This window comes from Pristiophorus japonicus, chromosome 13, assembly GCF_044704955.1.
Source record: "Pristiophorus japonicus isolate sPriJap1 chromosome 13, sPriJap1.hap1, whole genome shotgun sequence".
Taxonomy (NCBI): Eukaryota; Metazoa; Chordata; class Chondrichthyes; family Pristiophoridae; genus Pristiophorus; species Pristiophorus japonicus.
This window is the reverse complement of record NC_091989.1, coordinates 191,981,354-191,996,835: the sequence shown is the minus strand read 5'-3', so window position 1 is coordinate 191,996,835 and position 15,482 is coordinate 191,981,354. Positions and strand designations below refer to the sequence as shown.

The 15,482-nt window shown below is 47.1% G+C and overlaps 1 protein-coding gene across 1 annotated transcript in view; it reads left to right on the top strand.

Moving 5' to 3' along the window:
- dync1li2 (dynein, cytoplasmic 1, light intermediate chain 2) overlaps window positions 1-15,482 on the top strand; it is a 111,430-nt gene that overhangs the window by 12,480 nt on the left and 83,468 nt on the right. Inside the window, exon 4 of the mRNA XM_070898298.1 lies at window positions 8,704-8,934. Within this exon, the coding sequence (XP_070754399.1) occupies window positions 8,704-8,934 (231 nt within the window). The remainder of the gene's footprint in view (window positions 1-8,703; window positions 8,935-15,482) is intronic.

Genomic DNA, 15,482 nt, shown 5'->3' with positions numbered 1-15,482 from the left:
CAGCCTTGCCCGCCCATCCCATGCACGCACGACAAACCATGCCCAAGTACACAAGGAGTGGTCAGCAGCACTTTGGGGTCGCCGCACTCTGCCTCTTATGGCAGTGGTGTTGCCTCCTTTAAAGAAAAACTTGCATTGCTATAGCGCCAATCACGACCACCGGAAGTCTCAGAGCGCTTTACAGCCAATGAAGTACTTTCAAAGTATAGCCACTTTGTAATGTGGGAAACGCAGCAACCAATTTGTGCACAGCAAGCTCTCTCAAACAGCAATGTGATAATGACCAGATAATCTGTTTGTGATAATTGAGGGATAAATATCGCCCAGGACACCGGGGAAAACTCCCCTGTATTTTGGGATATTTGACATCCACCTGAGAGAGCAGATGGAACCTCGGTTTAATGTCTCATCCGAAAGATGGCACCTCCGACAGTTTACTAACGTTGCTGCCATCAGCGCTTTGGCTGTAGGAATAAATGATTATAAACCTCTCACTTTTGCTGTCATTTGGACTGTTGGAGAGTTTCTTAGCCTTGTAATGAGCTTGATTCCTGTGGGGAAACGCAGCAGTTGTTGATGTGTCTCGTGGCTCTGCGTGGCCTGGTTGCATGAAATCGTTCATTTTCTGCAAGTTCTCTGCTTCCTGCCCTGAAATCCGCTAAACCTGTGCATATCGAGTTCTCTCCTGTGATCACTGCCCAGAACGACCCCATTAACAGATGTTGGTCTCCAAGCTTGTCTAATGAAAACAGATTGCAATCAAGCGACGAACGATGAGCATCTGCCAGCGTAGTGAAGACGCAGCGATGAAAGACTGCCATTGCCGATATACCTTAGAGCAATGTGTGAGGAGGACACACAAAATCTGCAAAAGGACAGACAGACTAAGTGGGCAAAAATTTGGCAGATGGAGTATAATGCTGGAAAGTGTGAGGTCATGCACTTTGACAGAAAAAAAATCAAAGAGCAAGTTATTATTTAAATGGAGAAAGATTGCAAAGTGCTGCAGTACAGCGGGACCTGGGGGTACTTGTGCATTAAACACAAAAAGTTGGTATGCAGGTACAGCAAGTGATCAGGAAGGCCAATGGAATCGTGACCTTTATTGCAAAGGGAATGGAGTATAAAAGCAGGTAAGTCTTGCTACAGCTATACAGGGTATTAATGAGGCCACACCTGGAATACTGCGTGCAGTTTTAGTTTCCATATTTACGAAAGGATATACTTGCTTTGGAGGAAGTTCAGAAAAGGTTCACCTAGGTTGATTCCAGAGATGAGGGGGTTGACATGAGGAAAGGTTTAGTAGGCCTCTACTCATTGGAATTCAGAAGAATGAGAGGTGATCTTATTGAAACGTATAAGATTATGAGGTGGATGCAGAGAGGATATTTCCACTGATTGGGGAGACGAGAACTAGAGGGCATGATCTTAGAATAAGGGGCCGCCCATTTAAAACTGAGATGAGGGGAAATTTCTTCTGAAGGTTGTGGATTTGTGGAATTTGCTGCCTCAGAGAGCTGTGGAAGCTGGGACATTGAATAAATTTAACAGAAATAGACAGTTTCTTAAACAATAAGGGATTATGGAGAGCGGGCAGGGAAGTGGAGCTGAGTCCATGATGGTATTAAATGGCAGAGCAGGCTCGAGGGACCCAATGGCCTACTCCTGCTCCTATTTCTTATGTTCTTAAACAGCGAATGCTGGAAATTCACAGCACGGTGTAGTGGCACACTGATCCTTGGAGCCATTTATTTACTGTTTATTTTGGGGGTTAATACTGCTGTGCATCATGCAGGGAAACAGCAGCTTGCTAATTGAACAATTGTATTCCTGTCGTGTGTCACTCAACCTGTCACTGCTTGTGACTTGACACAGGTGAGGTAGGATATGTTTATTCTCTATATAATGTGGAGGGTGGTCATGAACAGTGTTTTAACTCAATATTCGCCTACCTCCTTCTCTGGTCAAATATTTGGTCCCTGTCAACTGTGGCTCAGGGGGCAGCACCCTCACCTCTGTCAGAAGGTTGTGGGTTCAGGTCCCACTCCAGACACTCGAGCGCGCACATCTAGGCTGACCCTCCAGTGCTGCACTGTCGGAGGTGTCGCATTTCGGATGAGACGTAAAAGATCCCAGGGCACTATGAAGAGGCATAGAAACATAGAAAATAGGTGCAGGAGTAGGCCATTCGGCCCTTCTAGCCTGCACCGCCATTCAATGAGTTCATGGCTGAACATGCAACTTCAGTACTCCATTCCTGCTTTCTCGCCATACCCCTTGATCCCCCTAGTAGTAAGGACTTCATCTAACTCCTTTTTGAATATATTTAGTGAATTGGCCTCAACAACTTTCTGTGATAGAGAATTCCACAGGTTCACCACTCTCTGGGTGAAGAAGTTTCTCCTCATCTCGGTCCAAAATGGCTTACCCCTTATCCTTAGACTGTGATCCCTGGTTCTGGACTTCCGATATCCCCGGTGTCCTGGCCGATATTTATCCCTCAATCAATAGATTACCTGGTTATTATCACATTGCCATTTGTGGGAACTTGCTGTAAGCAATTAGCTGTCACGTTTCCTGGACTGACTACACTTCAGAAAGTACCTAATTGGTTGTAAAGTGCTTTGGGACATCCTGAGGTGCTATAGAAATACAAGTCCTTTTGTTTCCCTGACGGCACTCGTGTCCTGTTGTCGTGCCGCGTTGCTCTGTGGCCTGTAATGACGCAATGCTTTCCTTCACCCACCCTGCTCGATCTTCAGTGTCGGCTGCACTGCGCTGGCCGGCTGCCAAGTGAGGGCCTGATGGCCGTTGCAATGGAAGGGTAGAATAAATTGGTCGTAGCCAGGCACTTGTTGCGGGTCTCGCGGGTGGCTGTCTTGAGCAGCACAGATGGAAGTCATGCTCCATGGACAACTGGCTCCAACTTGTTTGCAGGAGGGTCACAGTCGCGTGAAACTGAAATTGGGAGAACAGGTTGGGACAATGGAGGGCAAGGTAGCTGAGGGCCAGGGTTACTAGTTCCCAGTGACTGAATAAATCACATTCTGGTTTTTGTTATCACAAGATAATTATGAATGATGGAGGCCATTCGGGCCGTCTTAATTCATCCATCTGCAGAGATACTAATGTCCCCTCATTGTAGCATCTCATTGTTTCTTAAATAATTGCAGGGATTTTGCTTCCACTACTCTAGCTGCAAGTTTATTTCATAATTCAACTATTATTATTTCTTAATATCAGTCGTAAAATGACCGTTACTGGTTAAATCCCACGTTCCACTCCAGTTTCATTTCAAGTAATGTTCCTTAAGTCTTGTGTACCTCGACAAGCTCATCTGTGGCGCCTTCTATCCAGGCTTAAAAAACCAAAACTCCCCCAGTCTGTTCTAACTCCTCTCTCAAGCTAGGGATCATCTTGTGGCTCTGCTCTGAACATTATATGGGATTCCAGGGTTTTTAACTGGTGCTTTGGGAATTGCCGTTGACTATGACCTATTTTTATTGGGTCTGCGGCAGACCTTGGATACTGTGGTGTCATTGAGCCTGTTACATCAGATGTCAATGCATTGTGCCAGGTGCAATCAATTCCTGCATTTTAATCCGCTTTTAAAATTTCTTTGTTTCTTCTCTTATTTTCTGAAACCATGACTTCTTGCTGTGGCAGTTGCCCAGGTGGCTTGGCTACTAATGTGTGAGCCGAGACAACAACGAGAAACAGGGGCAATCAATCAAAACTTAAGAAAAAATAAATAAAAAATCTAATTTTTCCCCCTCGCCCTCCCAGCCTTGCATAAAATGGTATTTTTACTGGGGTGCTTTTACTTGTGACCTTGTTTTGTACGTTCAGCTGTGGCTCAGTGGATAGCACCCTTGCTTTGTGTCAGCAGGGTGTGAGATTCAGTCCCACTCGGCACAAAAGTCTAGGCTGACACTCCAGTGCAGTACTGAGCAGATGCTATATTGTCGGGGGGGGCCGTCTTTCGGACGAGACATTAAACCAAGGCCCTATAGGGTGGATGTGAAAGATCCCATGGCACTATTTTGAAGAGCAGAGGAGCTTCTCCTCTGTGTACTGGGCCAATATTTATCCCTCAATCAACATCACAAAAACAGATTATCTGGTCATTATCACATTGCTGTGTGTGGGAGCTTGCTGTGCATAAATTGGCTGCCGCGTTTCCTACATTACAACAGTGACTGCACTCCAAAAATACTTCATTGACTGTAGAGCGCTTTGGGACATCCAGTGGTCATGAAAGGTGCTATTTAAATGCAAGTCATTTATACCTGATGGTGTAATTTAAATGCCACTTTAGGTGAAGTCCACACCATTTGCATTGTGGGGTGGCACCTAAAAGCAGCTGACCATTAAAAGGTGCGATGCATTCTCCGATGGTGAAGGGACCTACTTCAACTTTTATTTATATAGCGCCTTTAACGTAGTAAAAATATCCCAAGGCGCTTCACAGGAGCGATTATCATGCTGAAAATTCCAGCCTCTCCGGGTCTGTACGGAGTGCACACTGACCTGGTGAGGCCTCGCAAAAGCCGGTTTTCTGCGTGCAGTGTGCATGTGCCAAAAACCGGCTTTTCCCATCTGTCAAGATTTCTCTAGACACATCCTCTGCATCCCTGGGAGAAGGATATTGGCACGGGCGAGATTGGGCTATTTGCCCAACTCTTGCCCAGCAAATGCCCTTCAAACTTTTACGCCTGGTAAAAGCAGGCGTATAGCTTACTTTTACCAGTGTGAGAGTTTTAAAACATATAAAAATAACATTTGAATGTTAACCCTGTCCATTAAGTGAAGTTTATTTTAAACCCTATTAAAACACATACACCAAATTCCCCCCAATTTTTTTTTCTAAAACATTTAATTAACTTTAATTTCAATTAATTTTAAATAAGTGAGGTGTTTTTAATTTATTATGTTGTTTCTTGTTTTAGGAGGGTTTTCTCATTGATAGTAATAGGAACCCCGTAAAAACGGAGTTCCCATTATGAAGGACAATGCTGCCTCGTGATTGGTGGTCTAGACCCACGTGACCCCAGCATTTCCGTATGTACAGGGCGGTCATCTCCCCGTGCGCTGCACATCGAATGAACGCCTCCAACCGCAATCGAAGGCACCTTCGTGACCACCGGGTATTTTCGCAAAAGAATTTCGGGTCGGAGGCGTTTGTCCGAAGGAAGCCTCTGACTGGAATTTCCCCCCTGTCAAACAGAAGAGGTCAGGGCCAGCACGGCCCAGCCCACACTACGATATGTGAGCGCACTAGGTCTGTGCAGCAGAGCAGGTCTCCAGTCATCCTGGTTAATCCTTGCCACTGGACCAAGCCCGTGTGATGGCTGGTGTGCAACGGCCACCCCACGTTAAAACAATCCACCCACAGGCATCTTCCACCTCTCCAATTGGCGTTCAGGACTGGAACATTGGGTCCTTCATTGAAACATCTGTGAACTCATGTGGAAGCAAGTCATCATTGATCGAGGGACCGCTGATGATGGATGATGAAAGGAGGAGAGAGAGGTTTAGGGAGGGAATTCCAGTGCTTGGGGCCTTGGCATCTAAAGGTACGGCCACCAATGGTTAAGTGATTAAATTCGGGGATGCGCAATCTACCGGTTGGTATTGAGTCGACAAAAGATGAGCGTCCTAGGCTTGAGACCAGATCTGCCTTGAACAGTATTTGAGGGCGACGTGTGGACTCCGGGTGCTGCAGGGGAGAACAGTCGTCCAGAGTTCCCACTGTCTAGTGATCCTTGGCAGGTTTCAGTATATTGGCTGGCCCGGGGTACGGTAGCATAGGACTAGTAATCCAGAGGCCTGGACTAATGATCTGGAGAATTAGTTCAAATCCCACCATGGCAGCTAGGAAATTTAAATTCAGTTAATTAAATAAATCTGGAATAAAAAGCTAGATTCAGTAATGGTGACCATGAAACTACCGGATTGTCGTAAAAACCCATCTGGTTCATTAATTTCCTTTAGGGAAGGAAATCTGCCGCCCTTACCCGGTCTGGGCCTAAATATGACTCCAGACCCACAGCAATGTGGTTGTTTCTTCACTGCCCTCTGAAATGGCCCAGTGAGCCACTCTGTTGTATAAGGCGGCTCACCACCACCAGCTCAAGGTCAATTAGAGATGGGCAATAAATGCTGGCTTTACCAGTGAATGAATATAAAAATGATATCCTCCATAGTTGAATAGCCAGCTGATGCTCTGCCCAGGCTCGGGTAAGAAGGGGCCTCTTGGGTGCCTGTGGCACTGTTCAACAACATCTGTCGACCACTGCACAAGTGTGGGACAATACTCCAGGTTGGGATGGAACCTAGTAATGCCATTGATCCCAGTGGAAAATCCTGTTTTCACATCGCATTTGCTGACTGACATATTGAAACCTGCTGCGTTCTGCTTTAAAAAGTGCGTGTGATGATGAGAATTCAGCAGTTTGAGGATCTCTGCAGCAGCGTATTAAGCTTGGGCTTTCTGCTACACTCAGCAACTCTGATCATTGACGCCTAGAATTCAAGCACCAAGACTTTGCAACACCCATGCCCAACCTGTTTCGCCTCCCTTGCTGTGGTTGCTCCCTCCTTGCCCTCGGGCTACTGTATTGGAGTCAGTAGGCGTAATTTGTGATATAATTTGAACAGGGGGTGTCCTGTTTTTATATACTATCCCCTCAAAGCTGAGGTATGCTCCAACGTTGAGTATAGTATGCATTGTTGATGGCGCTCGCTTCTAGAGGGATGCACCGTAAAACTGGCCAAGATATATGATGGGCAATTAATTTATTAGGCTAATGCTACATAAGTGGTACTCAATTTTACTGCTAACTTTCAATTATTTTGCCTGCTACCGATATTGGGTCAACAGGCCTGCAATTGGCTGGGTCAGATTTGGCATTCCCTTTAAAGAAAAAGACTTGCATTTATAGTGCCTTTCACAACCTCATGATGTCCCAAATGCATTACAGCCAATGAAGAACTTTTGAAATGTAATGTAGGAAACACGGCAGTCAATTTGCGCACAGCAAGCTCCCATAACCAGCAATGTGATGATGACGACCAGATAATCGGTTTTAGTCATGTTGGTTGAGGAATAAATATTGGCCAGGACACCAGAGATAACTCCCCTGCTCTTCCAATAGTGTTATAGGATCTTTTACGTCCACCTGAGAGGGCAGATGGTGCCTCAGTTTAATGTCTCATCTGAAAGATGGCACCTTTGACACTATAGCACTCCCTCGGGACTGCACTGAAATGTCAGCCTAGATTTTTTTTACTTAAGCTTCTGGAATGGGACTTGATACTGACAACCTTCTGACTCAAAAAGCAAGAATGCTACCCTGAGCCACGGCTGACACAATAAATATAGGCACTGTGCTTGCTTGCTTGCTTCCAAACCTGCAGAACTTCTCCAGTACTCAGTGAATCTTGCTGACTTGAGGATATCCCACAAATTCACGCCTTGTCTCCTTTAACACCCGAGGAGATATAGCAGCTAGCTCAGTGGATTCAATGGTGTTCAGTCCTGGAGTTCCCCACGCCCTTGTTGAGTCTTTTACAGCACCAGGGATCGACACGGAGTTAGTACAGGTCTGCAATTCTGGCCTGTGGTAATTCTCAATCATACTCTGAGCAGCAAGTGCATCCTACAAGTCAAAGGCAAACACAATCAGAGCACAAACAATGATTGCACGGCTGGGAGGAGAAGCTTTTGCATAAGTGAGAGAATAAACTTCCATTTATATAGAGCTGTTGACCACCCCGGGATACTTCAAAGTACTTCACAGCCAATGAAGGACTTTTTGAAGCGTCATCATCATTATCATGGGCAGCCCCTCGGAATCGAGGAAGACTTGCTTCCACTCAGTGAGTTCTCAGGTGGTTGTACGGTCCAATACGGGAATTACAGTCTCTCTCAGGTGGGACAGACAGTGGTTGAAGGAAAGGGTGGGTGGGACTGGTTTGCTGCACACTCCTTCCGTTGTCTCGGTGACGAGACTCGAGGAGCATGCAGCCTCACAAGTGCATTGTCTCTCTCAGCGGCAGGAGCTGGGGAGTGGCCCACGCGGGATCGCGCGATTGGTGGGTGCCAGCTCACCAAAACTTGTTAAGTGGGCCTCCAGCCCATATAATTGCCCACCCCTGAACTAGATCATGGCTAATCTGGATCTTAATTTACCCGCCTTGGTTCCATAACCCTTAATATCCTTACCCAACAAAAATCTATCATTTCTAATTGACCCCCCCTGGCCTCAGCAGCGCTTTGGCCGAGAGTTCCCCACCATCCTTTGTATGAAGAAGTGATTCCTGACATCACCCCTGAAACGGCCGGGCTCTAATTTTAAGGTGACGCCCCCTTGTTCTGGACTCCCCAACCAGAGGAAATAGTTTCTATCTACCCGCTCCTTCAGTCATCAAACACCTCAATTAGATCACCCCTTAATCTGCTATACTCGGGAATACAAGCCTAGTCTGTGCAACCTGTTCTTATCTACTGGCATGTAAATCGCAGACACAAAGAAGAGATGCATGCCTATGACAAAGTATTTCTGTGCTCTTGCACACTGCCATCTACAGTAACATTCCACTTTATTCGCCAGTCTGATCTAAAGGCTGTGGTTTCCAGGCTGACTAGTGAATGCGTTGTTTAATCCGAGTGAGTAATGCCAGCTGCATGTCTCTCCACAGATCACACGCGATGCAACGTGTGGATTCTCGATGGTGAGCTGTACCACAAGGGCCTTCTTAAGTTTGCGGTTTCTGGGGACAACTTGAAGAACACGCTGGCGGTCTTCGTGGCAGACATGGCCAGGCCTTGGACGATCATGGATTCTTTGCAGAAATGGGCCAGCGTCTTGCGCGAGCACATCGACAAACTGAAAATCCCAGCCGAGATAATGAGGGAAATGGAACAGAAATGTGAGTATGGGGTCAGATCTTTTTTTTTATGTTGGATGCCGTGGAGGAAATGTTGGTCTGTTCCACTACCAGGTGTCCTTGGTGTGCTCCAAGTACAGTGTTCAGAGCGCCAGTGACATTTAGTGTTGTTTTCAGAACTGTCTGACCTATTGTGTGTAACTGCTGCTAACAGTGGTGTCCAGCCTGTGATGCTGTCTCGGCTGTATTGATGGGTTCATTAACCTGCTTCTCCCTGTTGAGGCTGCTTCTGACTCTCAAGTGCAGAGTCTTCAAAAAGATCAAAACATCTGTTTTTGTTGGATTATGAATTTCTGATTTGGGGTTTCCCTTTGTCTGTGTGCTGCTCTGCAAAAAGGAGTGAGGGGGCAGAGTGACGGGCGAGATGAAGGAATCTGACAACAACTGGGACCATTGAGGGGCCCAAGGAGGGTATTGACTTCACGTCAGCCTGTACAACATCTGTTGTTTTCTTGACCTGATGCAGAGCATGAGGGCCACTGTGCCATTGGAAATAACTCTCCACTGCATCTGCCTTTTATGCTGATCCCTCAGGTCAGTGGGGGAGAGAGGTTAGCAGTTTGTTAGACCACAGAAAACTTGACGGGTATTTATACGCCAGTGCTGTCTCTGCAAGATCCTGCACATCCCCTGGGAGGACAGACGCACCAACGTTAGTGTCTTCGATCAGGCCAACATCCCCAGCATTGAAGCACCGACCACACTCGACCAACTCCGTTGGGCAGGCCACATTGTTCGCATGCCTGACACAAGACTCCCAAAGCAAGCACGCTACTCTGAACTCCAACACAGCAAGCGAGCCCCAGGTGGGCAGAGGAAACGTTACAAGGACACCCTCAAAGCCTCCCTGATAAAGTGCAACATCCCCACCGACACCTGGGAGTCCCTGGCCAAAGACCGCCCTAGGTGGAGGAAGAGCATCCGGGAGGGCGCTGAGCACCCAGAGTCTCGTCGCCGAGAGCATGCAGAAAGCAAGCGCAGGCAGCGGAAGGAGCGTGCGGTAAACCAGACTCCCCACCCACTCTTTCCCTCAACCACTGTCTGTCCCACCTGTGACAGAGACACTAATTCCCGTATTGCACTGTTCAGTCACCTGAGAACTCACTTTGAGTGGAAGCAAGTCTTCCTCAATTTCAAGGGACTGCCTATGCTGATGATGATGATTTTTCTCGATAAACTGCTTTGTACTTTGTCATGAATGCGACTTTTATTTCATATTCTTCATGGAATTATCTTCAGTGCTACCAAGCTGCTTTGTCCCTGGCTCTACTTGTGATATTGAGTGGTGTGACTGCAGTTGGAACTTTCTAGTCACGGGGGTGGGATTGACCTGGTGCTTCCGGAACTGGCCGGCAATCCAGGGGTAGGTGGCGTTCAAATTCCACCATGGCAAGTTGTGAAATTGAGTTCAGTAATAGTTTGTGGGCTCACATCCCCAAGGGGGGAAGAGTCATCCTAGGACAGATACAAGAGAATGGGGTTTGCAACCCAGAAAAGCTAATTATTGAGAGTGGCCATCTTTCTCATCTATGGATGGAAGCCCCTGGTTCCATTCTTGCTCGGTGTCCATACAACCATTTCCAGCACAGGCTACTCTATAATGCCCCCACCATGCCCTTGGCTGGGACTTTCCCCTCCAACTCGCACACCATCCTGACTTGGAAATATATCGGCCGTTCCTTCATCGTCGCTGGGTCACAATCCTGGAACTCCCTCCCGAACAGCACTGTGGGAGCACCTTCACCACACGGACTGCAGCGGTTCAAGAAGGTGGCTCACCACCACCTTCTCAAGGGGCAATTAGGGACGGGCAATAAATGCCGGCCTTGCCAGCGACGCCCACATCCCAGGGACGAATTTTTTTTTAAAAAGCATAGGTGGAGAATCTTACCTGGGACCTTTTACCAACTGAGCCTTCGAGGCGCTGGAAGTTTTATTAATTCTGGTTAATGCAGCGGGCCTTTCCGCTCTGGGTCCAAGTCTGAACCACACCAAACGTCGCCTTTGTTTGCTGGCTGTAAATATCCCTGGTATGCCAAGTCTCAACCCAGTTTTAGTTCACCCGGGACCCACAGCACAAACAACACGGCTAATTGGCACGGTGCTTTTACAGCTCTGCTGGCTACACCCTAAAGTATAATGACACCACACTTGAACCGATAGCATCACAAAATCATCGTAATATGGGTCTGTGCGCGTTTGTCAGCTTAAGGGAACCAATATCGGGGAAATAAAGATGAGCAACTGGTCTCTGTCCTTGCAACCCACACAGAGAAATGGACCTCCCCAACCCTGAAATGCATAGTGTTTTGGTTCCCAGCATGAATTGGAAACTGCGAGAGTTTGACACCAGCGACTGTCGGTGAAATGTGCACAGAAGCAGTGACTGACTCCTTGCACAGCAGACAGTCGTCGTTCCAGTTGCTTTGACAGCTGACTCTCAGCAATTGGCACGTCTATTAAAGAATGCAGCTGGACTTTCGCTATATCCATGTCGCCAGTGGCAGGCGCCCTGTATTCGTGCTAGTTACGCTGCGCTGTCAGTATAAAGGGAGGGAACTCCGCACTTTCGAGGGATGTTGTGGACCTGTCTGTTCCCGTCTTTTCTGACACATCCTAAGATTGAACCCAAGGCTCTTCAGCAGGCACAGTGTGAATTTGTTTGTAAAAGGGGATGGTGATGCTCTGACACTGCTGCACCTCAACACCGATAAACTTTCACATGATCAGTTATCTGTTCCTGACGTGGCATTGAAAAACACATCTAATTCTCGGTTACTGTTCAGTTTTGGATGAAAGAAAGACAGACTTGCATTTCTACAGCGCCTTTCACGACCACTGGCTGTCCAAAAGTGCTTTACAGCCAATGAAGTACGTTTGGAGTGGGGTCACTGTTGTAATGTGGGAAACGCGGCAGCCAATTTGCGCACAGCAAGCTCCCACAAACAGCAATGTGATGATGACCAGAAGGCTGCCAGTTAATTGCTGCAATACATTGACTTTTCTTTAGGAGAACCCAGATTTCCACTTTATCCTAGACAGATGGACTATTATCAAACTTGATATTATTGGGTGTCCATTATTTCTGACACTTGGGATAGTACAGGTGCAGCGTCAAGAATCCGGAATGCTCGGAGTCTGGACTCCGGATTGATCAGTGGCAGGGTCGTCTGGAAATCTGTAAAATGTTCTGGAATCCGGACCGGCCGACCTCGGCCCCACCGCTGCCCTTACCTCAGGGTCTCTGCGCCGAGCACCCCCTCCTCGGCGGGGCCCAGCCCGAGCACTCCTGTCCTCCTGAAGGGCTGGCCCGTCTGAATACCGCCTTCTCGGCGAGGACACCCCCCTCTCCCCTCCCGACGTTCCATAATCTGGAAATACCTGACCCTGGGCTTGAGTGCTTCTGGATTCGTGACATCAGAAAGACGATCATAAATCCGGAATGGCCTCGGTCCCGAGGGATCTGATTCTCAATGCTGCACCTGTATACTGCATTAATATATACCTGTGCAATCTGTCAATGGATCGGAACCAACACAGCAGGAAACTTGCACCTGTATTGCCGCCGAAATGTTTGTTACTGCCCGATGTGACTGCTCGTTCGTAAGTCAGATTTAAGTCATGTTTATGCATGAATTTTAATGTGCACATACAGATATCAGAGAAGTAGCTGGGAAATTTACTGTGGAGATCGTTTATCGTGTTTTAAGCTGCAGAAAGTAATGGAAATGCCGCGCCCATCTTTGAAATGAAGGATGAACTGCTCCATCTATCGGGGGAAAGGTCCGTTATTGGACATACACTCGTGTTCAGGAGAAGGAAGGTGACTTGGGCACATGTGGAAACGATGAGAGCTCTCTTACAGGAAATGCTGGAGGACATTTAGCCTGTGGTGTGATTGGAATCACTAAAGAGTGAAATGAATATGTCTGGGGAAGGTGGGGAAGTTGACATTGTAATTTAGGCCGATCCACCAAGGCTTCAATTTTCCCTTATTGTGGAGCAGATCTTCCTCTCCTGTGTGACCTGGTTTTTAAACAACATCCACGTGTATTGGCTGCAACAGTAGGGAATCTCTCAGTTTACAAGAAGACAGAATACAAAGTATCAGCACAATATACATCTCACATCCCTGCTACTGGTCCAAAGTCAAAATATTGATTACAATTCAAAATACATAGTTCTCATTGTTCAGTGTTAAACTATGGCCCTCGCGGTACAGTTTGTTAAAAGGACGGATGGATTACGTTGATCTGCAAAGGCTTCCATTTTCCTTTATTTTGAAACACCTCGATTTCAAAATTCCTCCGTGGCCTCGCCCCTCCCTATCTCTAATCTCCTCCAGCCCCACAACAACCCCAAGATGTCTACAATCCTCTAATTCTGCTCTCCTGAGCATCCCTGATTATAATCGCTCAACCATCGGTGGCCGTGCCTTCAGCTGCCTGGGCCCCAAGCTCTGGAACTCCCTCCCTAAACCTCTCCGCCTCTACCTCCCTTTCCTCCTTCAGGACGCTCCTTAAAGCATACCTCTTTTTGACCAAGAGATTGGGTTGACTAGACCTGTATTGACTAGAGTTTAGAAGAATGAGAGGGGATCTCATTGAAATGTATAAAATTCTGACGGGGTTGGACAGACTGGATGCAGGGAGGATGTTTCCCCGGGGCTGGGAAGTCTAAAACAAGGGGTCACAGTCTCAGGATACGGGGTAAGAATTTTAGGACTGAGATGATGAGAAATGTTTTCACTGAGGGTGGTGAACCTGTGGAATTCTCTACCACAGAAGGCTGTGGAGGCCCAGTCACTAAATATATTTAAGAGGGAGATGGATAGATTTCTAGAAACAAAAGGCATCAAGAGGTATGGGGATAAAGTGGGAATATGGTGTTGAGATAGAGGATCAGTCATGATATTGAATGACGGTGCAGCTATTGCTGCTATTTTCTATGTTTCTAAGCTTTTGGTCACCTACCCTAATTTCTCCTTATGTGGCTCGGTGTCAATCCTTTTATCTCCTAATACTCCAGTGAAGCTCCTTGGGACGTTTAACTACATAAAAGACGCTATATAAAGACAAGTTGTTGTTGTCATGGGGAGCAGATCTTTTGACCTAAGTCAATGAATTATAGGCCGTCATCGGTCTTTTCAGACACATGGCCACTGACCGTCCGGACAGACAGTAGCTCTCCTGCTTGCGAACTGGCCTCCAGCCATCGAGGGAGCAGTGCCAGACCACACTGTGATCCTCGCGTACTGAATCTCGTTCTTTTGTTTATCGGTTTCTTTTTTCACTGGCTGTGTTTACACAGTGTGGGAAGGTGGTTCCCATCAGCAGTGTCTATTCAAAGAGTGCTTGTTTCCCCAGTGTCCACTACAAATCGCTGACCAGCCGCAGGTGAGGCAACAGCATTAACAGATTTAGATACGTGCACTCACTTAGTACAAAATGTCTGACAGACAATACAGGGAAATGTACCTCACACCAATGTTCCCTGTCATTTATTTTGGCCCTGGGCAGCTCCTTTAAGGGCAATAAATGCTGGCCTTGCCAGCGACGCCCACCGCCTGTCAACAGATTAAAAAAAGAAGAAATAGTGAAGATATCCATGGCAACTCGGAGAATTGTGAACCTGTGGAATTCTCCACCACAGAAAGTTGTTGGGGCCAGTTCGTTAGATATATTCAAAAGGGAGTTAGATGTGGCCCTTACGGCCAAAGGGATCAAGGGGTATGGAGAGAAAGCAGGAACGGGGTACTGAGGGAATGATCAGCCATGATCATATTGAATGGTGGTGCAGGCTCGAAGGGCCGAATGGCCTGCTCCTGCACCGATTTTCTATGTTTCTATGTAACATAATCGCTCGCTCATGCAATTTGCAGTGTCTGTATAGTGAGGTTTATTGCTGCCTTTCAAGCTGTGGCACATTGTTTCTATACTGGTTGTTTGTCACTGTTTTCGCCGTGTGTGTGTGGGGGCTATTTGTTTTCGGCTAGTTTAAGCCATTGAAAAAGTTGTCTTAAAATAGGCAGTAAATGGAATGTAACTTGCTGCAGTTTGCAGCTCAAGCTTACCCTTCGCCTCTCTGGACTCTGCTCTTCCTGCTTGCTGCACACTCCCATGATACCAAACACTGGGACAATGAGCTCATCGGTTGGCGGAATCGCTGCAACTCCTGCCGAGCTCAACAGCAACAGGCTCTTGCAGTTTTGTTTTGGATGGCGATGTGCTTCAGTTTGAATTGGTTCCAGACACTTGGATGTTGGTTGCTGGAGGGTCGTGTCCAAACAGAGCCCGGCAAACTCCACATTGCACTCTTTCTTGTCTACACGCTGCCTCATCTCTCTCGCAAGGGTCTCTGTTCACCTCTGCATCCATGAAAACATAAGAAATAGGAGCAGGAGTCGGCCATTTGACCCCTCGAACCTGCTCTGCCATTTAATAAGATCATGGCTGATCTGATCATGGACTCAGCTCCACTTCCCCGCCCGCTCCCCATAACTCTTCACTCCCTTATCGCTCAAAAATCTG